Raw genomic sequence first — 26,775 nt, 5'->3', positions numbered from 1 at the left:
CTTCAACACAGATTTTTAAGTCATTAAATAAGGGGACCAAGACTTGTTTTATTTCATTTCTACATTGTACACCTTCTCTCTAAAACATCTCTCTACATTCATTATACAAGTTTTCAAGGATTATAAGTCATCAACAACATAAACCAAGAGAATCAAGAGTAAGAAAATCATCAAAGGTCATCCAAGGTCAAGAAATCCAAATGGAGATAAACTAGGGTTTTGCTCAAAGTGGAGTATTATCAACTAACATTTGTTCCTACAACATCTAAGGTAAGATTCATGATATTTATATGTTGTTTAAGATATTGGAGAGTTGAAATGCATGGATTGTAGAAAATATGGTAAAATGGGTCATGAATGATGAATAGTAACATTTTGAGAAATAGTTTGAATTGAGTTATGAACCTTGATGTATTGTGATGTAAATGTGTTATAAATGATGTTGAGAACATTAGATGGGCGATGCACGCGAATGGATATAGTCGTAGGTCCTAGCCAGGGATATGGACTAATGAAGGTGAAATGATGAATATGGATAATGTGAACGACTAATGGCCATTGTTATGATATTATGAATGTATTGTTGACGTTGGGAGTTGAATTACGCTGTGAAGGAATAGCTGTCCGATTTTCCCTAGATTTATCCATGTGTGCTAATTAACGATGCTAATGATAGTATGACCTTAATGAAGGTAGAAACGTGAGCATCGGAGGAGTACGTGCAAGTGTAGAATAGTGCGACGGAAAGGTATGTAAGGCTAACCCTTCTTTCATAAGGCATGGTTCTTTGGCCAAATTCCTAATTCCTCTCTATGAGTATGTTGTTGTCACGACCCAACTAGGGGCCGCGACGGGTACCCGGAGCTGGACGCCGGGCACCGCTCAATCTACTACTCATCCGGCCCATTTAATGATCTTTTGCAAATTTTACACATGAATGTATCGGAAGCATAATTTGTACCAAAACATAAGTACATTATATACATATGCCTCTCGGCTATCAAAATAATGTATACATAATAATAGCATCTTGCGGGACCATCTGACCCACACTATGTATCTACGAGCCTCTACTGACATCATGAATACACAGACGGAACAAGACTCCGTCGTGCCCAACATCATGCATACATATGTATATATATCTACCAAAAGAATAATCATAAGCACCTCCGAACAATGGAGTGCTCTCAACAGCTGACAGCTCCTAAGGATCTGGATCTAGCTCTCCTCCCTGTCTACCTGTGGACATGAACACAACGTCCTAAAAAAAAGGACGTCAGTACGAATGTTGTACTGAGTATGAGAGGCTTAAACAATGAAGAATGACAATAATAATATAATAAGAGCATCAATACGAACATTGAAACCTGAACAATAATCATAGGAGAATGATACATGTTGTCTTACTCATACTCATCATGATATCATGTATGCATGACATGCAAGCTGCACGTCCTTACCGGAACGGTGTGATAATCAATAATATAAGCCCGCGTCCAGGCCTCCCGCGTCCGGGGTACCAACTCATGCCGCCCACTAGTGGTGTCTGCCCATGCCAGAAGGCCATGGTGTATCCGTATAGCTGCCCGCCGTAGCGGTGACTGCCCGGCCAACTAGGCTCGGTATGCAATGCTCATGCCATGCTTATCATAAAAATAATCATAATAATATGCTCATTATAAAAGAACTAGCACATAAGGTGAGCATAAGCAATGAATAGCATCATCATCATTCTAGCATCATCATATCGTGTCTCTTATCTCATATAAACATCCATGGAAGGAGACTCCTAACTTTTCGGTATGTAGGAATTCATGTAAAAGGTAGAACTTTGGATTAAGATTCATGCCATTGGAAAAGAAGGACTGGCCTCACATACCTTTGCCGTTTAGTTAAGCTATCCCTCACTCGTTCTCCTTCACTATCACGTCGTCACCTTCATGAGAGAATTCAGGTCGACATTAGTTAATTATCTACATGAACGCATCGTAAATTCTAGGGAAAATTGGGAAGCACTTCCTTTGTTTATACTACTTTCTCCGTGTTATATATCCACTCTCAACATTCACAATATTACCCACAATATCACAATCAACAACCATCAATTATGCACATTTAGCAAAATCCACCATTTTCCTCCAATTTTCCCCCTATTTATCCTCATAGCTCATCTTCGTTTTATCACGTGTTTAATACTTGTTTCATGATATACACATCATTTATAACGTATTTGTAATCACAACACTTCAACATTTATGGTTCAAGTCTAACATCATTCAATAGTGACACTATTCACCCATTCAAGACCCATGTCCCATATCTTGCTACAATTTGAGTTCCTTAGCCTTTTAATACCGTCAACAACATGAAATGATCATGAAACTTACCTTGGAGGATTATTGAACAAGCCTTGGGTGGAACTTTCTTTCTAGCACCAAAACCCTACCTTCTCTCCTTTGGGCTTTCTTGAATTAGACACACTTTGTTAGTTTCATACACCTGGGTTCATGGATTTGATATTGTTGATCATGGGTTTCCCTTGAATTTTCTTGTAGATGGATGTTGGAGAGAGTTATAGAGGTTTCCTTAGCCAACAAGATGAAAAAAATGATTTTTGGACGAGTTGGGTGCATTTAAAATGGTCCAGAAATTTCTGGCCCGACACAACATGCGGCACGCTTTGCGAGACTCAAAGCGTGCTATGCGAGCCGCATGTTCTGTCGCAAAGTGTGCCGGCTGACCAACATTTCACTGGCACACTTTGCGGTAGATGTGCGGAGCTGTATGTTGAACTTGCGGGCCGCATGTCGTGTCGCAAAGCGTGCCAGCTGACCGACTCTCACTGGCACACTTTGCGGCGAAACTGCAGAACCGCATGTCATGCTTGCGGTCCGCAGGTTGCGCCGCAAGGTGCGCCAACTGTCCGTTGCAACTTGGTCATAACTTTTGATCCCGCTATGCTGTGGGGGCCCACTACCTATGGTTGGAAATCCCCTTTCAAAATGTCATTAAGACCCCATTAATTCGATACCCGCAATTTCTTGCCCTTCGCCAGTCAATTCGTTATGCATGAACGAAAATTTTTCCGAGGTGTAACATTCTTCCCCCCTTGGGAACATTCGTCCTCGAATGTTAAACTATCCGGGATTCTATGGAAATTTCGCCAGAGTTTTCCCTGTAATATGGCACTACTAACATGTCACAACAAACCATAATATCATCACCTCACAGGGCTACATAACCGTATTAACACATCTATGGCCACACACGACCAAAAGCATAAAAATAAAGCATACATACCTAATATCGTCGACGTTTCTCCTTGAGTCTCTTCCAAGGATTGGAACAAATGGGGGTACATGGACTTCATCTTCTCCTCTACTTCCCAAGTCACTTCTTCCCGGTTGTTGTTCCGCCATAGAACTTTGACTGAAGAAACCTCGTTATTCCGAAGCCTTCGTACTTGTCTATCTAAAATGGCTATAGGCACTTCTTCATAAGTTAGTTTCTCCGTTATCTGCACATCATCTGTCGGGACAATCTTTGTGGGATCTCCAACACACTTATGGAGCATCGAAACATGAAAGACTGGATGAACTGATTCAAGCCCCGAAGGCAATTCTAGCTCATAGGCTACCTGCCCCACTTTGCGGATAATTTTGTAGGGTCCGATGTACCTCAGACTTAACTTCCCCTTCTTACCAAATCTCATCACCCCTTTCATTGGCGACACTTTCAAAAATACCCAATCATTGAGTTGAAACTCCAAGTCTCGTCGACGGTTGTCCGCATAGGACTTTTGGCGACTCTGAGCTGTCAACAACCGATCTCGGATCACCTTGACCTTTTCTACGGCTTGTTGAATCAAGTCGGGGCCTATTAATTGGGTCTCTCCCGTTTCAAACCATCCAATTGGAGATCTACATTTCCTTCCGTACAAAGCTTCATATGGGGACATTTGGATACCGAAATGATAGCTATTGTTGTATGCAAACTCATTAAGGGGTAAATGCTCATCCCAACTACCACCATAATCCAATACACACACTTGTAGCATTTCTTCCTGGGTATGAATAGTACGTTCGGCTTGTCCATCGGTTTGGGGATGAAATGTCGTGCTGAGCTTAACTTGAGTACCCAGACCTTCTTGAAAGGACTTCCAGAACTTAGCTGTAAATTTTGCCCCTCTATCTGTGATAATGGCCAGGGGAATACCATGTAGTCGCACAATTTCCTTGAGATATAGCCTTGCATAATCTTCGGCTGCATAAGTAGTCCTGACGGGAAGAAAATGGGCTGCTTTGGTCAACTTATCCACAATCACCCATATAGAATCATACTTCCCTCGTGAACGGGGTAATCCTACTACGAAATCCATATTAATTTCTTCCCACTTCCATGTAGGAATTTCCATTACTTGCACTAGGCCTCCCGACTTTTGATGTTCGGCTTTCACTTGTTGGCAATTTGGACATTGTGCTACAAATTCTGCTATGTCTCGCTTTATGCCATCCCACCAATATATCAGCTTAAGATCATGATACATCTTGGTTGTACCTGGGTGAATAGAATACCGGGAATGATGCGCTTCCTCTAGAATCCGTTAGCGCAATTTTGCCACATCCGGTACGCATATCCTGCCCTGGTGCCTAAGGATCCCGTCTATGGAAACTTCAAACGGAGACTTTTCCTTTTCATGAGCTAGATTTCGGTAATGTCTTAACTGAGGATCTTCATACTGCCGCTCCTTTACTTCTATATTTAAAGAGGAAGTTGTAGGGTCATTGATGCTGATACTTGCATCACCCGAATCAACTGCACGTACGCCGAGACTTGCTAGTTGATGGAGCTCACGAACCATTTCCCGCTTTTCCGGAGGAACTCCACATAAACTACCCATCGATCGACCGCTAAGTGCATCTGCTACCACATTTGCCTTTCCGGGATGATATAGAATATTCACATCGTAGTCCTTCAGTAATTCTAACCATCGCCTCTGCCGCAGGTTCAACTCCTTCTATTTGAAAATATATTGAAGGCTTTTGTGATCCGTATAGATGTCAACACGAACACCATACAAGTAATGTCTCCATATCTTCAAGGCATGAATAACCGCGGCCAACTCAAGATCATGAGTTGGATAATTATTTTCATGTTTCTGCAACTGTCTCGATGCATATGCGATAACCTTCCCATGCTGCATCAATACGCATCCTAGTCCCACGCCGAAAGCATCGCAATATACGACATAGCCACCCGACCCTTCTGGAAGTGTTAACACCGGGGCCGAAGTCAGTCTATCTTTCAACTCTTGGAAACTACGCTCACAGGCATCACTCTACTGGAATTTAGCTGACTTCTGAGTTAGCTTCGTTAATGGAGCTGAAATAGACGAGAAGCCCTCTACAAATCTTCTATAATATCCGGCCAAACCCAGAAAACTACGAACTTCCGTGGGTGTCGTAGGCCTTGGCCAAGTCTTCACAGCTTCTATTTTCTGAGTGTCGACTCGGATACCATCGCCCGAAATAACATGACCCAGGAATGCCAATGAATTAAGCCAAAACTCGCACTTTGAAAACTTTGCATACAATTCTTGAGCTCGGAGAACGCCAAGAACAATTCTCAGATGGTCTGCATGTTCTGATTCTGTGCGAGAATATACCAGAATATTATCGATAAACACTATCACAAAAAGGTCCAGGAATGCCCTGAACACATTGTTCATTAAATTCATAAACACAGTTGGTGCATTGGTCAACCCAAACGACATCACTCGAAATTCATAGTGGCCATATCTCGTTCTGAAGGCTGTTTTGGGAATGTCTTCTTCCCTGATTCTCACCTGATGATAACCCAATCTCAAATATATCTTGGAAAACCACTTAGCACCTTGTAATTGATCAAACAAGTCATCAATTCTGGGGAGGGGATATCTGTTCTTTACTGTCACTTTATTCAACTGCCTATAATCAATACACATCCGTAGCGACCCATCTTTCTTTCTCACAAACAAGACCGGTGCTCCCTACGGCGGCGAGCTGGGTCTTATGAAACCCTTCTCGAACAAGTCCTTCAGCTGTGCCTTCAGCTCCTTCAATTCTGCTAGAGCCATCCGATAAGGAGGAATAGAAATGGGTCTGGTGTCTGGCAACACATCAATAGCAAAATCAATTTCTCTTTCTGGAGGAAGGCCTGGTAATTCGTCTGGAAACACATCTGGGAATTCATTCACTACCGGAACCAACTGGAAAGTTGGTACTTCCACTTCCGTGTCATGAACCCGAACTAGATGATAAATATAACCCTTGGCTATCATCTTTCTTGCCTTAAGGTAGGAAATAAACCTACCCTTCGGAGAAACTGTATTACCCTTCCACTCAAGTACGGGCTCTCCCGGAAATTGGAATCGAACTACTTTTGTCCGGCAACAAACGTTAGCATAGCACGATGTCAACCAATCCATACCCATAACTACATCAAAATCTATCATCTCCAGCTCAATCAAATCGGCTTCTGTCCGACGATCACATATAACAACTATACAATTCTTATACACTTGTCTGGCTATTACGGGATCACCAACCGGAGTAAATACCTCGAAAGGTTTAATTGGCTCAGGTCTCACCCCAATACAATCAGCAATATACGGAGTAATATATGAGAAAGTGGAACCCGGATCAATCATAGCATATACATCACGGGAAAATATAGTCAAGGTACCTGTGACAACATCTGGGGAAGACTCAAGATCCTATCGCCCAGCTAAAGCATATACACAGGGCTGAACAACACCTGAAGTAGATGCTCCCCTTCTACCTCTGCCTCTACCTGCTTAAGTCTGAGGAGTCTGTGCTGTCGGGCGCGCTGAAGAAGAACCCGCTGCTGAACCCGTGGGCTGCGTCCCTACTCTATCTCTCACCGAAAGGCAGTCCCTCATCATGTGGCCAACTTGCCCACAGGCATAACAAGCATCGGTACCCTGACGACACAGCCCGGAATGTAACTTACCGCACAGGTTACACCGTGGTACTGGGGGTCTCCTGTGGCCATGATCTCCCCTGAACTGAGAATCTGAGGCCCTAAAACTCTATCCCTGACCTGGCTGAAAAGAGCGATCGGACCTCCTGTCTGGGAATCTGGGAGGTGCACTGGTCGTTGACTGACCTGAGTGTCTAGAATGCGGCTGTCTCGATCCCCCTCTGTACTCACTGCTCTCTCCCATAGATCTAGCCCTCTTACCTTGCCTTCTGTCACCATCACGCTCACTTCTTTGTTGCTGTTGTCGTTCTTCCAGATTTTGAGCATGGGCCTGTATTCGGGAAATATCCATCCCGTCTTGCAACGAGGCCGTCAAACAATCTCTAAACAAATGCGGTCCTAGACCACTCACAAATCTGTAAACTCTATCTCCCATGTCAGCCACCATAGTCGGAGCATACCTGGCCAACGAATTAAATTGCATACTATACTCTCGGGCGCTCATGCTTCCTTGTTTTAAATTCAAGAACCTATTCGCTCTAGCCCGGCGGACCTCAGGTGGCAAGTAATGATGAATGAAGGCATCCACAAATTCTTGCCAAACGGGAGGTGGTGCATTCTCCCCTCTTGATGCCATCCAAGTTTTATACCACAACACTGCCACATCGCGGAGTCTATAGGAGGCCAACTCTACAGATTCGGTCTCGGAAACATGCATAAGTCTCAACGTCCTTAGCATCTCATCAATAAAACCTTGGGGGGTCCTCCTCCGGCTTCGACCCGAAAAATTATGGAGGGTTTAGAGTAAGGAAATCACGGGCTCTTGTGTTGGTTGAACGATCACTTGGGCCCGCATTCTGTCGTTGTGTCTGAGCGGCGACCAACTGTGTCAGTAAATGTATGGCCTCGGATACCTGTTGACCCAGAGCACCCAGTGGAGGGATTGGAGCCGAGGCTCCTCCTTGCTCTTCCTCATTGAGCGAGGCCTCATTCTGCGACTCATCTCCTCTACATTCGCCGGAGGTTCTCTTTCTGCCTGCTTCTTTGCCGTAGCTTTGCCCTTCTGGGCGGCGGTAGCTTTCCCCTTTAGCGGCATTTTTCTGAAACCATAACACACTCTTAGAAACGATAAAATCCTAAGCATGGCTCTATCGCACGATCTTATGAGAAGAAGGACGGTCATTTTCTTAAATGCCCCGTAGCCTCTAGTTTATTAGCGTGGCACGCAACACACCATAAATAAGACTCTACTAGACACGGCTCGTAGACACTTCCTAGGACGAACTGCTCAGATACCACTTCTGTCACGACCCAACTAGGGGCCGCGACGGGTACCCGGAGCTGGACGCCGGGCACCGCTCACTCTACTACTCATCCTGCCCATTTAATGATCTTTTGCAAATTTTACACATGAAAGTATCGGAAGCATAATTTGTACCAAAACATAAGTACTTTATATACATATGCCTCTCGGCTATCAAAATAATGTATACATAATAATAGCATCTTGCGGGACCATCTGACCCACACTATGTATCTACGAGCCTCTACTGACATCATGAATACACAGACGGAACAAGACTTCGTCGTGCCCAACATCATGCATACATATGTATATATATCTACCAAAAGAATAATCATAAGCACCTCCGAACAATGGAGTGCTCTCAACAGCTGACAGCTCCTAAGGATCTGGATCTAGCTCACCTCCCTGTCTACCTGTGGACATGAACACAACGTCCTAAAAAAAGGACTTCAGTACGAATGTTGTACTGAGTATGAGAGGCTTAAACAATGAAGAAGGAAAATAATAATATAATAAGAGCATCAATACGAACATTGAAACCTGAACAATAATCATAGGAGAATGATACATGTTGTCTTACTCATACTCATCATGATATCATGTATGCATGACATGCAAGCTGCCCGTCCTTACCGGAACGGTGTGATAATCAATAATATAAGCTCGCGTCCAGGCCTCCCGCGTCCGGGGTACCATCTCATGCCGCCCACTAGTGGTGTCTGCCCATGCCAGAAGGCCATGGTGTATCCGTATAGCTGCCCGCCGTAGCGGTGACTGCCCGGCCAACTAGGCCCGGTATGCAATGCTCATGCCATGCTTATCATAAAAATAATCATAATAAAATGCTAATTATAAAATACTCATCTTGTCATAACACATGCATAGATTTGGGAATAACTTCACTCTGTCGGGATGATGTAAGGTCGTGATCCCCCAATTATATTATGGATTAATTATGAACATTCTGCCTCACCTTGAAAGAACTAGGACATAAGGTGAGCGTAAGCAATGAATAGCATCATCATCATTCTAGCATCATCATATCGTGTCTCTTATCTCATATAAACATCCATGGAAGGAGACTCCTAACTTTTCGGTATGTAGGAATTCATGTAGAAAGTAGAACTTTGGATTAAGATTCATGCCATTGGAAAAGAAGGACTGGCCTCACATACCTTTGCCGTTTAGTTAAGCTATCCCTCACTCTTTCTCCTTCAATATCACGTCGTCACCTTCATGAGAGAATTCGGGTCGACATTAGTTAATTATCTACAAGAACGCATCATAAATTCTAGGAAAAATTGGGCAGCACTTCCTTTGTTTATACTACTTTCTCCGTGTTCTATATCCACTCTCAACATTCACAATATTACCCGCAATATCACAATCAACAACCATCAATTATGCACATTTAGCAAAATCCACCATTTTCCTCCAATTTTCCCCCTATTTATTTTCATAGCTCATCTTCGTTTTATCACGTGTTTAATACTTGTTTCATGATATACACATCATTTATAACGTATTTGTAATCACAACACTTCAACATTTATGGTTCAAGTCTAACATCATTCAATAGTGACACTATTCACCCATTCAAGACCCATGTCCCGTATCTTGCTACAATTTGAGTTCCTTAGCCTTCTAATACCGTAAACAACATGAAATGATCATGAAACTTACCTTGGAGTATGATTGAACAAGCCTTGGGTGGAACTTTCTTTCTAGCACCAAAACCCTACCTTCTCTCCTTTGGGTCTTTCTTGAATTAGACACACTTGGTTAGTTTCATACACCTGGGTTCATGGATTTGATGTTGTTGATCATGGGTTTCCCTTGAATTTTCTTGTAGATGGATGTTGGAGAGAGTTCTAGAGGTTTCCTTAGCCAACAAGATGAAAAAAAATGATTTTTGGACGAGTTGGGTGCATTTAAATTGGTCCAGAAATTTCTGGCCCGACACAACATGCGGCACGGTTTGCGCGAGACGCAAAGCGTGCTATGCGAGCCGCATGTTATGTCGCAAAGTGTGCCGGCTGACCAACATTTCACTGGCACACTTTTCGGTAGATGTGCGGAGCCGCATGTTGAACTTGCGGGCCGCATGTCGTGTCGCAAAGCGTGCCAGCTGACCGACTCTCACTGGCACACTTTGCGGCCGAACTGCGGAACCGCATGTCATGCTTGCGGTCCGCAGGTTGCGCTGCAAGATGCGCCAACTGTCCGTTGCAACTTGGTCATAACTTTTGATCCCGATATGCTGTGGGGGCCCACTATCTATGGTTGGAAAGCCCCTTTCAAAATGTCATTAAGACCGCATTAATTCGATACCCGTAATTTTTTGCCCTACGCCAGTCAATTCGTTATGCATGAACGAAAATTTTTCCGAGGTGTAACAGTTGTCTCCAAATGATTGATATTCCTAGCTCATAAGCTCACGATCCTTGATATGTACTACAATTTCACTACGCACCTCATGTGACGAGTAAGCCTATGATATAGAAGTAACGATAATGATGATAATAGTAATGATGATGATAATAATAAGGATGTTCAAGCTGCCTATGGGCTAGTATACTTATATGTGCCTATAAAGGGCTATAATGAAACCCCGAGCTTATAACGCCGGGTAGAATATATATATATATGTATATGAATATGTATAGAGTATGTATACGATTACGAAACGCGCGCACACCTCTGCAGATGGTACGGATAACCCTGAAGCCTTGGTAGGGCCAGGTATGAGTAACCTTGAGCCTTGGTTGGCCAAGTATGTATGAAATACCGATCCTATGAGGTCGGGTATGTTATGTAAAGTCTATGTATACGAAATGACTATGTATATAATATGAATGTGAATGTGATAAGACTATGTATATGAGTACGAATAAGGGCACGTATACGAATACGAGCACAAATCTGGTGCGAGTACTATTATGGACTACGGATGATGACATATGTGTACAAATACGTATGAGAAATGGAAAGTCCCGATGAAAGGAAAGTAAGTGATATGACGATGATATTACTGTCTCCCCTTCCTACGCTATTTCATATGTTGTTCATTATGCTTCTATATTGATGTTGATCATGCTTTACATACTCAGTACATTCTTTGTACTGACGTCCTTTTGTTTGTGGACGCTGCGTCATGCCCACAGGTGCACAGGGAGACAGACTTGATCCGTAGCTGCATATTCAGAGATTACATAGAAGAGCTCCATTTCCTTCGGAGCCATATCTGTTGGTTACTTATTCTTTTGTGTATATAATTATGGGCATAGCGGGGTCCTGTCCCGCTCATGTGTTATGTCATACTCTTCTTAGAGGCTCGTAGTCACGTGTATATGGGTAGGTATGTCTGGCCTTGTCGGCCTATATTTTTGTATATCATTTTGATAGCCTTGTCGGCTCATGTACGTTGATGCGGCAGAAATGCCAACTATGATATAAAGGTAATATCGCCCAAAGGGGCTAGTTTGATGAATGAAAGGAAATGTATGTTTAATTGTGTGGCTCACCTAAATGCAAGCATAAGTGTAAGTTAAGGGGGTGCCCGGGTGGCTAGCACCGGGTGCTCGTCACGGCCCCCTAGTCGGTAAAGTGGTATCAGAGCAGTTCCGTCCTAGGGTGTGTCTAAGATCCGTGTCTAGTAGAGTCTTGGTTATGGGTGTGTTGCGCGCCACACTTATAAACAAGAAGCTGCGGACATTTTAGGAATAAATGACCTTCTTTCTTCATAAGAATAGTGCGATAGAGCTATGATGTAAGAAATTCTTGTTCCTTAATCGGGTGTTGTGTATTTCAGAGATGCCTCAAAAGAAAAAGGCTACAGCAGCCCAAAAGGGCAAGGCGATGGCAGAAAAGCGGGCTGAAAGAGCACCGCCACCGGTAGTAGAGGCAAGTGAGTCCCAGAGTGCAGCTCAATCTCAGTCCTCCCAGACAGTGCCTATTACTGAGGAGCGTGAAGAAGCCTCAGCCTCAGCTCCAGCACCTCCAGCTCCTCCACCGGATGCTTCTGACCAAGATGTAAAAGAGGCCATTAATGTGTTGATGCAATTGGTTGCGGCCCAGGCTCAGAGGCACAGTTCAGGGCATGGTGATAGGGCTGTTAGTGCAAGGGCCCGTGACTTTATTACTTTGAACCCTCTGGAATTCTTTGGGTCAAAGCCGGAGGAGGATCCTCAGGATTTCATTGATGGTATGCTAAGGATGCTTCGGATGATACATGCTTCAGAAACCGAGTCGGTGGAGCTAGCATCATATAGATTGAGAGATGTCTCGATCCAGTGGTATACGGTATGAATGGCTTCACGGGGAGCCAATGCACCTCCCCCGGTATGGCAAGAGTTTGTTGATGCCTTTCTCCGTCATTATATGCCTCCAGAAGTTCGGCGAGCTAGGGCCGATAAATTCTTGAACTTGAGGCAAGGTAGTATGACTGCCCTAGAGTATAGCCTCCGTTTTAACTCCTTGGCTAGGTATGCTCCGGCCATGGTAGCAGATATGGGCGACAGGGTACACCGATTCGTAAAGGGCCTAGGGCCACACTTGATGGATAAATGCTTGATTGCGTCCCTTCAGGACGGTATGGACATTGCACGCATTCAGGCACATGCACAGAACCTAGAAGAAAGCCTACAGCAGCGGAGAAGTGAACGCGGGCAGGATAGGGGTCATAGGAAGAGGGCCAGATCTTCAGGCCCAATGAGTGAGTCCAGAGGCGGACACAGGCAGAAGTTCCCTAGACATTCAGGCTATTCTATGACCAGTGCACCTCCACGGTTTTCAGGCCAGAGCCTTGATAGATCTGCTCGTTCAGGGCCGAGCCCGAGCTATTCAGGACCTCAGTTCAGAGATGATTCAGGCCAGTCAAGGCCACCTGTACCACGATGTTCCCAGTGTGGGAAGTCGCACTGGGGTCGATGCCTATTGGGTTCAGATGTTTGCTATTCATGTGGTCGACCAGGCCATATTATGCGCGATTGCCCCTCAGTACATGGTAGTGGTAGGACCCAGCCATCAGGGTCGGTAGCCGGATCTTCGACATTTGTACGCCCTACGGGGACAGGTTCACATGCGCCAGTCGGCCATGGTAGAGGTAGAAGCAGAGCTCCCAATTCTAGCGGTCCTCAGCACCGTATTTATGCTTTGGCTGGACGCCAAGATCTTGAGTCTTCTCCTGACATGGTCACAGGTATATTATCAGTATTCTCTCATGATGTATATGCTTTGATTGATCCGGGCTCGACAATATCATATGTTACTCCATATATTGCGGGTCGATTTACAGTCGAGCCGGAGTCGATCAAACCTTTTGAGGTGTCTACACCCGTGGGTGAATCGGTAATAGCTAGCCGAGTATATAGAGATTGTGTAGTTATGATTTGTGATCGTCGTACCATGATTGATTTGCATGAGCTCGAAATGGTAGACTTTGATGTTATTATGGGCATGGATTGGTTGGCATCTTGTTATGCCAATGTTGATTGTAGAATGAAGATGGTTCGTTTCCAGTTTCCGGGAGAACCAGTCTTAGAATGGAAAGGGAATACGGCGTCACCAAAGGGTAGGTTTATTTCCTATCTGAAGGCAAGGAAGACACGAAAGGGTGTATTTATCATCTAGTGCGAGTTCAAAATATAGAAGCTGAATCGCCGGCTCTTCAGTCAGTTCCCGTAGTGAATGAATTTCCGTATGTGTTCCCGGAAGAGCTTCCAGGCCTTCCTCCCGAGCGGGAGATTGATTTTTCCATTGATGTGCTACCAGGCACTAAGCCTATATCTATTCCCCCATATAGGATGGCTCCCGCAGAATTGAAAGAGTTGAAGGAGCAATTGAAAGACTTGCTTGATAAAGGTTTCATTAGGCCTAGTTCATCCCCATGGGGAGCACCCGTATTGTTTTTCCGAAAGAAAGATGGCTCCTTGAGAATGTGCATTGATTATCGACAGCTGAATAAGGTAACGATTAAGAATAGATATCCTCTCCCGAGGATTGATGATTTATTTGATCAATTGCAAGGTGCCAAATGGTTTTCAAAGATTGATTTGACGTCCGGGTATCATCAAGTGAGAGTTAGGGAGAAATATATCCCTAAGACATCTTTTAGAACAAGATATGGTCATTTTGAATTCCGGGTGATGTCATTTGGGCTAACGAACGCGCCGGCAGTATTTATGGATTTGATGAATAATGTGTTCAGGCCCTTTCTGGACTTATTTGTGATTGTATTCATTGATGACATCTTGGTGTATTCTAGATCCGAGGCAGAACATGCGGATCATTTGCGTATTATCCTTGAAGTTCTTCGGACTCGAGAATTGTTTGCAAAATTTTCTAAATGCGAGTTTTGGTTGAACTCAGTGGCATTTTTAGGGCATATTGTTGCAGCCGCTGGCATTCGAGTGGATAGTCAAAAGATTGAGGCCGTGAAAACTTGGCCAAGGCCCACAACTCCTACGGAGGTTCATAGCTTTCTGGGCTTAGCAGGTTACTACAGGAGGTTCGTTGAAGGTTTTTCTTCTATTTCAGCACCACTCACAAAGTTGACCCAGAAATCGGCAAAGTTTAAATGGACAGATGCTTGTGAACGTAGTTTCCAAGAGTTAAAGGTAGATTGACCTCTGCCCCAGTTTTGACACTTCCAGAGGGATTGGAAGGATATGCCATTTATTGCGATGCTTCAGGTGTTAGGCTAGGCTATGTATTGATGCAACATGGAAAAGTGATTGCGTATGCTTCAAGGCAACTGCGGAAATATGAGCAGAATTATCCTACCCATGATCTAGAATTGGCTGCGGTGGTTCATGCATTAAAGATATGGAGACATTATTTATATGGTGTCCACGTAGATATTTATACAGATCACAAGAGTCTTCAATACATCTTCAAGCAGAAAGAGTTGAATTTGCGACAACGACGATGGTTGGAATTGCTGAAAGACTACGATGTTGATATTTTGTATCACCCCGAAAAGGCAAATGTTGTGGCTGATGCTCTTAGCCGTAGATCGATGGGAAGTCTAAGCGATGTACGACCAGAGAAGAGAGAAATAACCCGTGAGCTCCAACAGTTAGCTAGCCTAGGAGTCCGAGTAGTGGACTCAGGTAGCAGCGGAGCCACTATTCAGAATTCTGCAGTCTCGTCGCTAGTAGCAGAGGTGAAGGAGCGACAATATGAGGATCCCATGCTAATGCAGTACAGAGATACACTCCCTCGGAGAGAGAAGTCATCATTTGATATTTCAGGAGACGGAGTTCTCCGATGTAGAGGCAGATTATGTGTTCCTGATGTGGCAAGTCTACGCCACCAGATATTGAGAAAGGCTCATTGTTCCCATTACTCCGTTCACCCCGGAGCGACGAAGATGTATCATGACCTTAAGTCTATATATTGGTGGAATGAGATGAAGCAAGATATAGCGGAATTTGTAGCTCAATGTCCAAACTTCCAACAAGTGAAAATCGAGCACCAAAAGCCGGGTGGATTATTGCAAGCTATAGAAATCCAAACTTGGAAGTGGGAAGTGATTAACATGGACTTCGTTTCAGGCTTGCCCCGTTCACGACGTAAGTATGATTCCATATAGGTGATTCTGGATAGACTCACAAAGTCAGCTCATTTCTTACCGGTCAGGACGACCTATGTGGCAGAAGATTATGCAAAGCTTTATCTCAAAGAGATAGTGAGGCTTCACGGTGTTCTAGTATCTATTATCTCCGATAGAGGGACTCAGTTTACAGCTAACTTTTGGAAGTCCTTCCAAGAGGGTCTAGGGACCCAAGTGCGCCTTAGCACGGCCTTTCATCCATAGACCGATGGACAAGCTGAACATACTATTCAGACTCTTGAAGATATGTTACGGGCATGTATGATAGACTTTGGAGGAAATTGGGATGATCATTTGCCACTCATTGAATTTGCTTACAATAATAGTTATCATTCCAGCATTCAGATGGCACCGTATGAAGCTCTATATGGGCGAAAGTGTAGATCCCTGATTGGGTGGTTTGAAACAGGAGAGACTAAATTGATAGGGCCAAACTTGGTCCAATAGGCTATAGAGAAAGTTAAGCTCATACAAGATCGGCTGTTAGCGGCCCAAAGTCGTCAAAAGTCCTATGCGGATAATCGTCGAAGAGACTTGGAGTTCGAAGTGAAAGATTGGGTATTCTTGAGGGTGTCACCTATGAAGGGTGTAATGAGATTTGGCAAGAATGGGAAGCTTAGCCCCCGGTATATTGGGTCTATGAAATTGTACGCAAGATAGGCAAGGTGGCCTATGAGTTAGAGCTACCTCCAGAATTGGAGTCAGTCCATCCAGTATTTCACGTCTCGATGTTTCGAAAATGTATTGGAGATCCTACTAAGATCGTCCCAGTAAATGATGTGCAAGTGACAGAGAAACTGACGTATGAAGAGATACCCATTGCCATATTAGATAGGCAAGTACGGAGGCTTAGAAACAAAGAAGTGGCCTCAGTTAAGGTTCTATGGAGAAGCAGCAAACGAGAGGAAATGACATGGGAAGCAGAAGAAAGTATGCGATCCAAATACCCACATTTATTCCAGCCCTTAGAAGAAGTCCAAGATGAGACGTCAAGATCCTAAGGTATGTATGTATTCCTTTTATGCTTTTTGGGTCGTGTGTGGCCAAATTTTTATGCTATTGTGTTGTGGCCCTGTGTGGCATCGATATTATGGGTTGTTGTGGAAGGATGGTAATGCCATATTATAGGGGAAACTCTGGCGAAATTTTTATAGAATCCCCGAAGACTTTAACATTCGAGGACGAATGTTCTTAAGGGGGGGAGAATGTTACACCTCGGAAATTTTCCGTTGGTACGCAAGCGAATGAACTAGTGATGAGTACGAGTGTATGATGTTCCATGAGTAAGAAATGACGTTTGATGGCCTTGGGCGAGATTTCAAAGGTATCCGATTTAAGACGAGAAAGTTGGCTAAGATAAGGCAAGGAATGAGGTGAGCAATGCATGTAAATGGGTGTGGGTGATTAGAATGAAAAGTCTAAGAAATATGAGAAGTTGCAAATTTGCAACTGGCCAGGTGGTCGTAAAGTGCTATACGGACCGTAAATTGGTATACGGTCCGTAAACTAGCAGGTCGTAAACTGGCATGCATAACTTCAACTTTCTGCCAGTGGAGGAAATGGTAAAATACGACCTCGAATACGGACCGTAAAGTGATTTACGGCCCGTAAACCATGGTCGTAAATCACCATGCAAGCAGCCCAAGTTTCTGGTTTTGAAATGGTTAAAGACGACCGTGAAGGACGGTCCGTAAAATGGAATACGGGTCGTAAACTTAGTTTACGACCACTGTACACTTCAACACAGATTTTCAAGTCATTAAATAAGGGGACCAAGACTTGTTTTATTTCATTTCTACATTACACACCTTCTCTCTAAAACATCTCTCTACATTCATTATACAAGTTTTCAAGGATTATAAGTCATCAACAACATAAACCAAGAGAATCAAGAGTAAGAAAATCATCAAAGGTCATCCAAGGTCAAGAAATCCAAATGGAGATAAACTAGGGTTTTGCTCAAAGTGGAGTATTATCAACTAACATTTGTTCCTACAACATCTAAGGTAAGATTCATGATATTTATATGTTGTTTAAGATATTGGAGAGTTGAAATGCATGGATTGTAGAAAATATGGTAAAATGGGTCATGAATGATGAATAGTAACATTTTGAGAAATAGTTTGAATTGAGTTATGAACCTTGATATATTGTGATGTAAATGTGTTATAAATGATGTTGAGAACATTAGATGGGCGATGCACGCGAATGGATATAGTCGTAGGTCCTAGCCAGGGATATGGACTAATGAAGGTGAAATGATGAATATGGATAATGTGAATGACTAATGGCCATTCTTATGATATTATGAATGTATTGTTGACGTTGGGAGTTGAATTACGCTGTGAAGGAATAGTTGTACGATTTTCCCTAACTTTAGCCAAGTGTGCTAATTAACGATACTAATGATAGTATGACCTTAATGAAGGTAGAAACATGAGCATCGGAGGAGTACGTGCAAGTGTAGAATAGTGCGACGGAAAGGTATGTAAGGCTAACCCTTCTTTCATAAGGCATGGTTCTTTGGCCAAATTCCTAATTCCTCTCTATGAGTATGTTGTCTCCAAATGATTGATATTCTGAGCTCATAAGCTCACGATCCTTGATATGTACTACAATTGTACTACGCACCTCATGTGACGAGTAAGCCTATGATCTAGAAGTAACGATAATGATGATAATAGTAATGATGATGATAATAATAAGCATGTTAAAGGTGCCTATGGGCTAGTATACTTATATGTGCCTATGAAGGGCTATAATGAAACCCCGAGCTTATAACGCCGGGTAGAATATATATATATATATATATATATATATATATATATATATATATATATATATATATATATATATATATATATATATGTATATGAATATGTATAGAGTACGTATACGATTACGAAACGCGCGCACACCTCTGCAGATGGTACGGATAACCCTAAAGCCTTGGTAGGGCCAGGTAAGAGTAACATTGAGCCTTGGTTGGCCAAGTATGTATGAAACACCGATCCTATGAGGTCGAGTATGTTATGTAAAGGCTATGTATACGAAATGACTATGTATATAATATGAATATGAATATGAATATGAATGTGATAAGACTATGTATATGAGTACGAATAAGGGCACGTATACAAATACGAGCACAAATCTGGTACGAGTACTATTATGGACTACGGATGATGACATATGTGTACAAATACGTATGAGAAATGGAAAGTCCCGATGAAAGGCAAGTAAGTGATATGACGATGATATTACTGTCTCCCCCTCCTACGCTATTTCATATGTTGTTCATTATGCTTCTATATTGATGTTGATCATGCTTTACATACTCAGTACATTCTTCGTACTGACGTCCTTTTGTTTGTGGACGCTGCGTCATGCCTGCAGGTGCACAGGGAGACAGACTTGAACCGTAGCTACATATTCAGAGATTACATAGAAGAGCTCTATTTCCTTCGGAGCCATATCTGTTGGGTACTTATTCTTTTGTGTATATAATTATGGGCATAGCGGGGTCATGTCCCGCTCATGTGTTATGTCATACTCTTCTTAGAGGCACGTAGTCACGTGTATATGATTAGGTATGTCTGGCCTTGTCGGCCTATATTTTTGTATATCATTTTGATAGCCTTGTCGGCTCATGTACGTTGATGCGGCAGAAATGCCAACTATGATATAAAGGTAATATCGCCCAAAGGGGCTAGTTTGATGAATGAAAGGAAATGTATGTTTAATTGTGTGGCTCACCTAAATGCAAGCATAAGTGTAAGTAAACGGGGTTCTCGGGTGGCTAGCACCGGGTGCTCGTCGCGGCCCCCTAGTCAGGTCGTGACAAAAACACTCTAGTGCTGCAAAAGATGTTGATCCTTTGTCCTTGCCATATTGTGCAAAGACAATTAAAGTTGAAAAGTATGGCTTGATCAATATGTTGGATGATTATGAAACTTTTACAGTAAAAGTTTCTATTAGGAGCAGGCTGTCGTTGTTAGTTGAATTTAACAATGTGTTGAGAGATCAAAAACTAAGGAAAATGTGGAAGCGTTCCTGTTTTGGTCACTTTAGAAAGCTGTCAAAATTCTTCATCAATTTCAACAGACGGATGATCTATTATATGCTTCTTCGTCATGTGGTCCAGAAAAAGAAGCGTGAAATGTGGTTCCCCGCGAACAAGCCTGCGTGTTTTGGCTTGAAAGAGTTTGCGTTGATCACCGGTTTAAATTGTGGATCCTATCCCTCTCAATCTAGAAAGGACAGGGCAATTAAGAAAGGGGCAGAATTCTACGAAAAGGTTACTCGAAAGAAAAAGATTACATTAGACAAGCTATTGTCGGTGATAAGAGGGCCTAGATTAAATAAAGAAGAAAAGCTGAAATGTTGTCTTGTATGGTTTCTCAATACAATTTTGATGGCCAAAGATGTGTCCAAGGGTGTGGACGCTGATTGGTTTAAAATTGCTGATGATTTGGAATTCTTCCAGAGCTATCCTTGGGGAAAAGAATCTTTTGAACTCACTTTGGAATACTTGATGGACAAGGTAGATATGCCTAGGCACTACCAAACCCACCTTGATAAGAAGACGTCATCATATGCTCTCTACGACTTCCCCTGGGCATTTATGGTACATGTTATAAACCACTAGTGTAGTAGATTATAGACTGTGTGTTATTTACTTTTACACTCAGCGATTATTTGTGTTATTATAGGTCTGGACTTATGAAGCTTTCCCCGCACCTGGATTGCATGCTGACAAATCAGATGAGGTTCCTCTACCTATTCCTAGGATTCTTATGTGGCACAGCACAAAAATGGAGCGATTTACTGAAGGTGATCCATTTAGTATTGGAGGGGGAATTTCACAAGTATAAATTTGGAGTCTATTATCAATATTTTTGCAAAAATATAAATTAAATGCTAATGTTTTGCGTATTCGTAGGTTGTGCACCCTTACATCATCCCCATAATATGTGAGACGGAGCAGGACTACATGAAAGACTCATTGGCATTTGATGAAGTTGATGATCCCATCATAGATAAATTGAAGATAAAATTGGAAGGCGTGACCGTATTGGTTACACCAAAGAATGGCTTGAAGGCTTCTAGTAGGTTGAGAAAGCAGCCAAGGAGAATTCTGATGAGGATACTCATCATGCCTCGAAGCATCGTAGTAGGTGTGAAAAGGAGTCCAAGGAGCCCTCATATGATGTGGAAGATATTCAATCAGAAGATTTTGGTGGTAATGTTGGCATTGGGACTTCTAGGGGTCGTGTCGCACCAAGTGGAAACCCATCAATGCTGATAGAGCATGTGGAACTACAGCAGCATTTGGTGAAGATGGAGGAGTCTCTGAATGTTGTTCTTGCTTATGTGGAGGCAGAAAAATTTAGAATGAGCGAGAAGGCGAAAAAGAAGAATCAGGAGACTGTCAAAGAGAAAGGTGAACTTTTGAATTTTTTTTGTTGTAATTTTGTTGTATACGATTTGCATTCTTTTTAATTATATCCAAAAAATGCAGCACAAGCACCTGTGGACCAATCTCCTATCAACAAGTTAAATGTAGGTGTTGAGCTCCCTAGACCAGTTGCTCAAGTTAAGAAGGTAGATGATGTTTCTGTGCCAACTGCCCAGGTTAATGAGAAGAATGCTAGTGCTGATCTTGAGAAGGTTGAGGTCCCTAGACCAGCTTCTGAAGTCGGGAAACTTGAGAAGTTTGAGGTCGAGAAGGTTAAGCTCTCTATGCCAACTGCTCAAGCTGATAAGGCAGCAGATGTCCCTGCTAAGGTTAATGTGAAGAATGCTAGTGAGGCGAGTCAAGCTGATGTTGAGTTTGACTCTGAAAAAGTTGTGTCGGGCGTCCTCGCTTGGATTAATTGTTCTTCAGACAACTAATTTGATTATTTGGGTTGTAACAAACAATTAAGTTTTTACTGAATGTGTGTGGTGGATGATGACAAGCAATCAGTACTATTATCTAACAGTTTTAACAAATAATTAATTTTGACTATTTTGGATTAATTTATGTGAAGGTTAGATCATTGAAACCTTTGTATATAATTTTGTTGTTGCCTTTTGAATTTGGATGTGCATAAATATTTTGGATGTTTTCAAATATGATTGTTTTAACAAACAATTAATTTGACTGTTGTGTATCTGAGTGTGTTGTTTCATTGTGAACTTGGATGTCTTTAAATATGACTGTTTTTACAAGTAGTGGTCAATTTTTAATATAATTATCTATCGGCGACATGAAACCTTATTATCTGCTACGATGATTGTTGATCATCAACTGTGAGTTTATATATACTACTAGTGACTATGAATAAAGTTTGTGCACAAACTCAATAGAGATGTTATAACGCTTGAGGACAAACACATATATTTTTCATATAAATAAAACCCACTTCATATTGTCCAAAATTCTTCATACGCCAAAATGAAATACCCAGTCCCACTACAGCCCTATTACATATTGTCATATAGCAACAACACTAATAAACCATACAAAAGCATCATTAGTCTATTATTTTTCTCTTCAACCACCATCAACCTCTATTTTACTTCATCCCTCTCAATTTTAGCTCCTCTCAATTTTAGCTTCTCCCAACATAACTTTCAAGCGATTCTTCTTTTCTACAAATTCTCTAAACAAAGACTAAAATAATTCCTCGTTCTCAAAAGATTCTCTGAGCCAATTTTGTAGTTCTGATTTGGTTAAGGCTTTTGATGTTGGTGTCTCAGGTCCACCTGGGCTCATTTGAGATTTTTTTGGTGTTTTGTTGGGATGTGGATCAATAAATCTGAAATAGTCGCAGCCACCACAATCCTGAAACAAACAACAATCAATTAGAGTTTTTTGTCCTGAAACCATATAAAAAACGCATACATTTGAATTAGAAACTTACAGTTCCAACTGCACAATTAAAGAATCTGCGACCTGGGTTCTTTAGGGTGCGTGATGTCTTCAAGACATTGTGTTCAGCGTAGAAACAAATGTCGGGATCGTGTGGTTGAGATGTTTCAAATAGCTGAGACATTTTGGGTGTTTTGATCAACAAAAAAGATAATGGCGGGGTTTGATCAAGAAAAGAGACTATGGAGGTGTTTGATCAACAAAAGAGACAATGGAGGTGTTTGAATTTTGAGTCGGTTTATATAGGGAAGGGTGTATTGTTACCATTGTAAATTTAAGAATATTTTATTTTATTACCGTTGTAATAAATACGTTTTCTAACCGTCGAAATAAAGCTAAGTGTGATGGGTCTATTAATAAACATAACTATAGTAAACAACTATGATCTATAATTACTCATTGAGACGGTATATGATGGACCTTCAAGAATAAACGGGAATAAAAGTTTTTATTGGAACGAGAAGCCTGCTAAATTTGCACAAATCCAACAAACCAAAAAAAAAAAATGAACCCCAAACCCCAAATCTAAAAAAGCCAAAAATAAATAAAATAAAATAAATAAAAAGACTTGATACTATTTAAACATTATAATAACACTTTAATACATCATATGAGAGTCCCCGTCTATTAGACACATGATCAAAATAGTTTTAGGACACCTAATAGTCCTTAAATCACTAATATTAATCCTAAAACTATTTTGATCATGTATCTAATTGGTGGGGACTCTCATATGATCTATTAAAGTATTATTATAATGTTTAAATAGTATTAAGTCTTTTTATTTATTTTTGGCCTTTTTAGACTAATATTAGTGATTTAAGGACCATTAGGTGTCCTAAAACTATTTTGATCATATGTCTAATGGATGGGGACTCTCATATGATGTATTAAAGTGTTATTATAATGTTTAAATAGTATCAAGTATTTTTATTTATTTTTGGATTTTTTAGATTTGGAATTTGGGGTTTGGGGTTTCATTTTTCTTTTTTTGGGTTTGTTGGACTTGTGCAAATTTAGCAGGCTTCTAGTTCCAATAAAAACCTTTATTCCCATGGTTTATAATCAACCTTGAAGATCCATCATAGACCGTCTCAATGAGTAATTATAGATCATAATCGTTTACAATAGTTATCTTTATTAATAGACCCAACACACTTAGCTTTATTTTGACGGTTAGAAAACAAATGCAACAAACAGAAAAAGACATAAATAAAACACAAGACAAGAAATATGAACATCAACAATATATTTCATTTCATTGCAATGGCTAAGACACGTGGCTATGAGCATGGAGGTGTCGTTTAAATCTGTATTTTATCAGTGTGATTAGACATGAAACGCCAGTATTCTGAAAATGTAATCATTACGCTACTCAGTTCCGCATGTTAAGGGTTTTAATTGGGGAGTATAGATCTCCCAAAGGAATATTAATTTCCTAACTATGAACCATCATAGACCAACAGACTGGTTTATTATAAACACACATAGAGTCTATGATAGACTAAAATAAAGTTGATTAATATTGAACTAATACAATAAAAATACATTCAAATAAAAAAAATCAAGCGGGATGCTCTCTCAAAAATCGACACGTTGTTTTCTTGTGACCAGCGCCCTTGCAAATCGAGCACTTGTTTCTCGTCCGTTTGCTACTTCCCTGGACTTGAAAGATTCCGCGACGCCAGAAATACGCTTCACTCTTACTTTCAAGTTTGGGGTCGTAAGAGGGTGGAGGAATATACATGTTTGCGTACTTCTCTGGGACTTTCCATTCTGACTCTGCAGGGATTACATTAATAATTTCACCAAATGCAAGAATAACTGAACTTTATACTTAAGCGAGGAATACTCGTTGATGCTTGAACCATAATTAGGTCCGTACTTCAATCTCAAGGCTGCCATCGCATGAGCACATGGTAATTTCACCAAGTTGTACTCTCTACAAGTAAATGTTTTGTTCAGTAGATTGAATTTGGCAGTTAGGCCACTACCGACTATGATGAACTCGTTGGCATCCCTGTTTATATTATTGACAAACAAGGAGTCACCCTCATTCATCTTTTCCCTTAGCGTCTTTTCAACTGAAGGCACAAGTAAATTGATTGAACTGCTGATATTTGCACGTCTCTGCCTAGAGAATTTCAGCAAACCTCCTAGAAATGGAAGTGAATAAGGCAGCCACAGGGTACTCTCTTTCATCCCTCAACATTGAGTTTAGCGACTCCACAATGTTTGTGGTCAGCACATCGTACCTATTTGCTGGGAAATATGCCATGCTCCACTTGTCAAATCCAATATCAAACTCGAGGCAATTAGCATCTTCGGGGCATTTATTCCTTAATTGCTGAAAATGTTCATTAAACTCCTGGTAACCATATGCCTTTGCTGCATCATAGTAAACATGAAGAGAATCTCCACATTGGAAATTTTTTCGAAGGTTATCACCAAGATGCTTCATGCATAGTCCATGATGAGCATGCTCAAAAATTCTGGAAACACCGTTGGTAATGCTCTTGTGCCTATCAGAAATGATGCACAAGTCTGGTTCATTGGCGATTATATGCTTCAGCTGCTCAAAGAAGTAAGCCCAGGATTCATCACACTCCTTGTCCACCACGCAAAAACCAATTGGATAGATATGGTTCTCAGTATCCTGTGCGACGGGCGACAACAACACACTCTTATATTTGCCGTATAAATATGTGCCGTCAATGGCAATAACCTTTCGCACGAGTTTATATCCTCGAATGCAGGCACCATAAGCTACAAAGTAATATTTGAACCTGTCCGCGTCATCAAAACTAATGCAAATTCTGGAAGCTGGATTTAGATTTTCAACCATGTATGAATAAGCTGGTAAGCAAGCATACCCGTGCTCTGGTGTCCCCTTAATCATGTTCTTAGCCGTTACACCTGCCTTCCAACACTGCCAATAGCTTCGTTTACAATGGAACTCCCTGAAAACCGTCCTCTGGATTTCCTTTGTCATTGGCCCTTTGTTGTCAATATAGTCATTCACTAAGACTGATGCAAGGACAGTTGTTGAGGCATGCTGATGAGTGCTCGTAACGTGTTCAACCCCACAAGTGTGATCACCAACGTACTTGTAAATTCGAAACCTATCCGAGTTGTCGTACTTATTGGCCCACAACATCCAACCACAATCAGGAGAGGTGCATTCCACCTTATAATAGTTGTTGTTACTCTTGTTCGGTTTAAAACAAAATGGGGTCGTTATTGCAGCTTTCTTCAATAAAACCTGTAAATACTCTTTGTTCTTAAATGTTTGCCCACAGTAAAAATCGGTTCCATCACTAAAGTTGTGGTTACTTTTTGAACCACTTGGTGGCTGCCCATCACCCCCATCATTTCCATCACACTCTTCGTCATCACTATCAGGATCATCCATATCAATAAAATGATCACACATGCCCTCATATTGCATTGAAGCTTCATCGGCTAGCGGCTGTGGCAGTGGTGGGTCTATGTGTGGGGGGGTGCTGCTAATGTAGAACCAACTTGAGACCTCTCAATAACATTTATTCTTAAAACGAGCCTAGAACCATCAGCAGCAACATCAAGCATGTACAATACCACCTGCCTCTCATTCTTTATGAAAGAAGGATGGGTTTTTCCCCCCAGTGGGCAAAGCATTAATCATATAACTAATATGCAAGTCGCTAGGCTCACAATTTAATTAACTCCCTGCTTTCCATTACGCTCGTGACCAAGTCATTATACGTACCATTGTGACGCACCGCAATCGGCAGTACTGTCACCTTGCTCACAGAATTCCAATTCCAACATTTTCGGGTCTCTTCCCATTCACCCATGTAATCACCGCCTACTATAATATATTCTGCAATCGACGCCATAATAAAATATATAATAGACTATGACTTTGGTCTATGCCTGGTCGATGAATCGTTGATGACTATGGTCTATTACTAT

The 26,775-nt window shown here is 41.7% G+C and overlaps 1 protein-coding gene across 1 annotated transcript; it reads right to left on the bottom strand.

The window, feature by feature from the left end:
- Positions 1 to 24,955: 24,955 nt before the first annotated feature.
- Positions 24,956 to 26,233, bottom strand: LOC132628452 (uncharacterized). Its single transcript, XM_060344233.1, has one exon. It carries the CDS (start codon positions 26,231 to 26,233, stop codon positions 24,956 to 24,958), a length of 1,278 nt encoding a protein of 425 aa, XP_060200216.1.
- Between the last annotated feature and the right edge of the window lie 542 nt (positions 26,234 to 26,775).

This window comes from Lycium barbarum, chromosome 2 (genome assembly GCF_019175385.1).
Source record: "Lycium barbarum isolate Lr01 chromosome 2, ASM1917538v2, whole genome shotgun sequence".
Lineage (NCBI taxonomy): Eukaryota > Viridiplantae > Streptophyta > Magnoliopsida > Solanales > Solanaceae > Lycium > Lycium barbarum.
Note: the sequence above shows the minus strand (reverse complement) of the source record. Positions and strands in the feature narration are given on the sequence as shown.

Bases quoted from the DNA above. Each gene is read 5' to 3' on its own strand.
- LOC132628452 (XM_060344233.1), bottom strand. From the start codon at position 26,233: ATGGATGATCCTGATAGTGATGACGAAGAGTGTGATGGAAATGATGGG.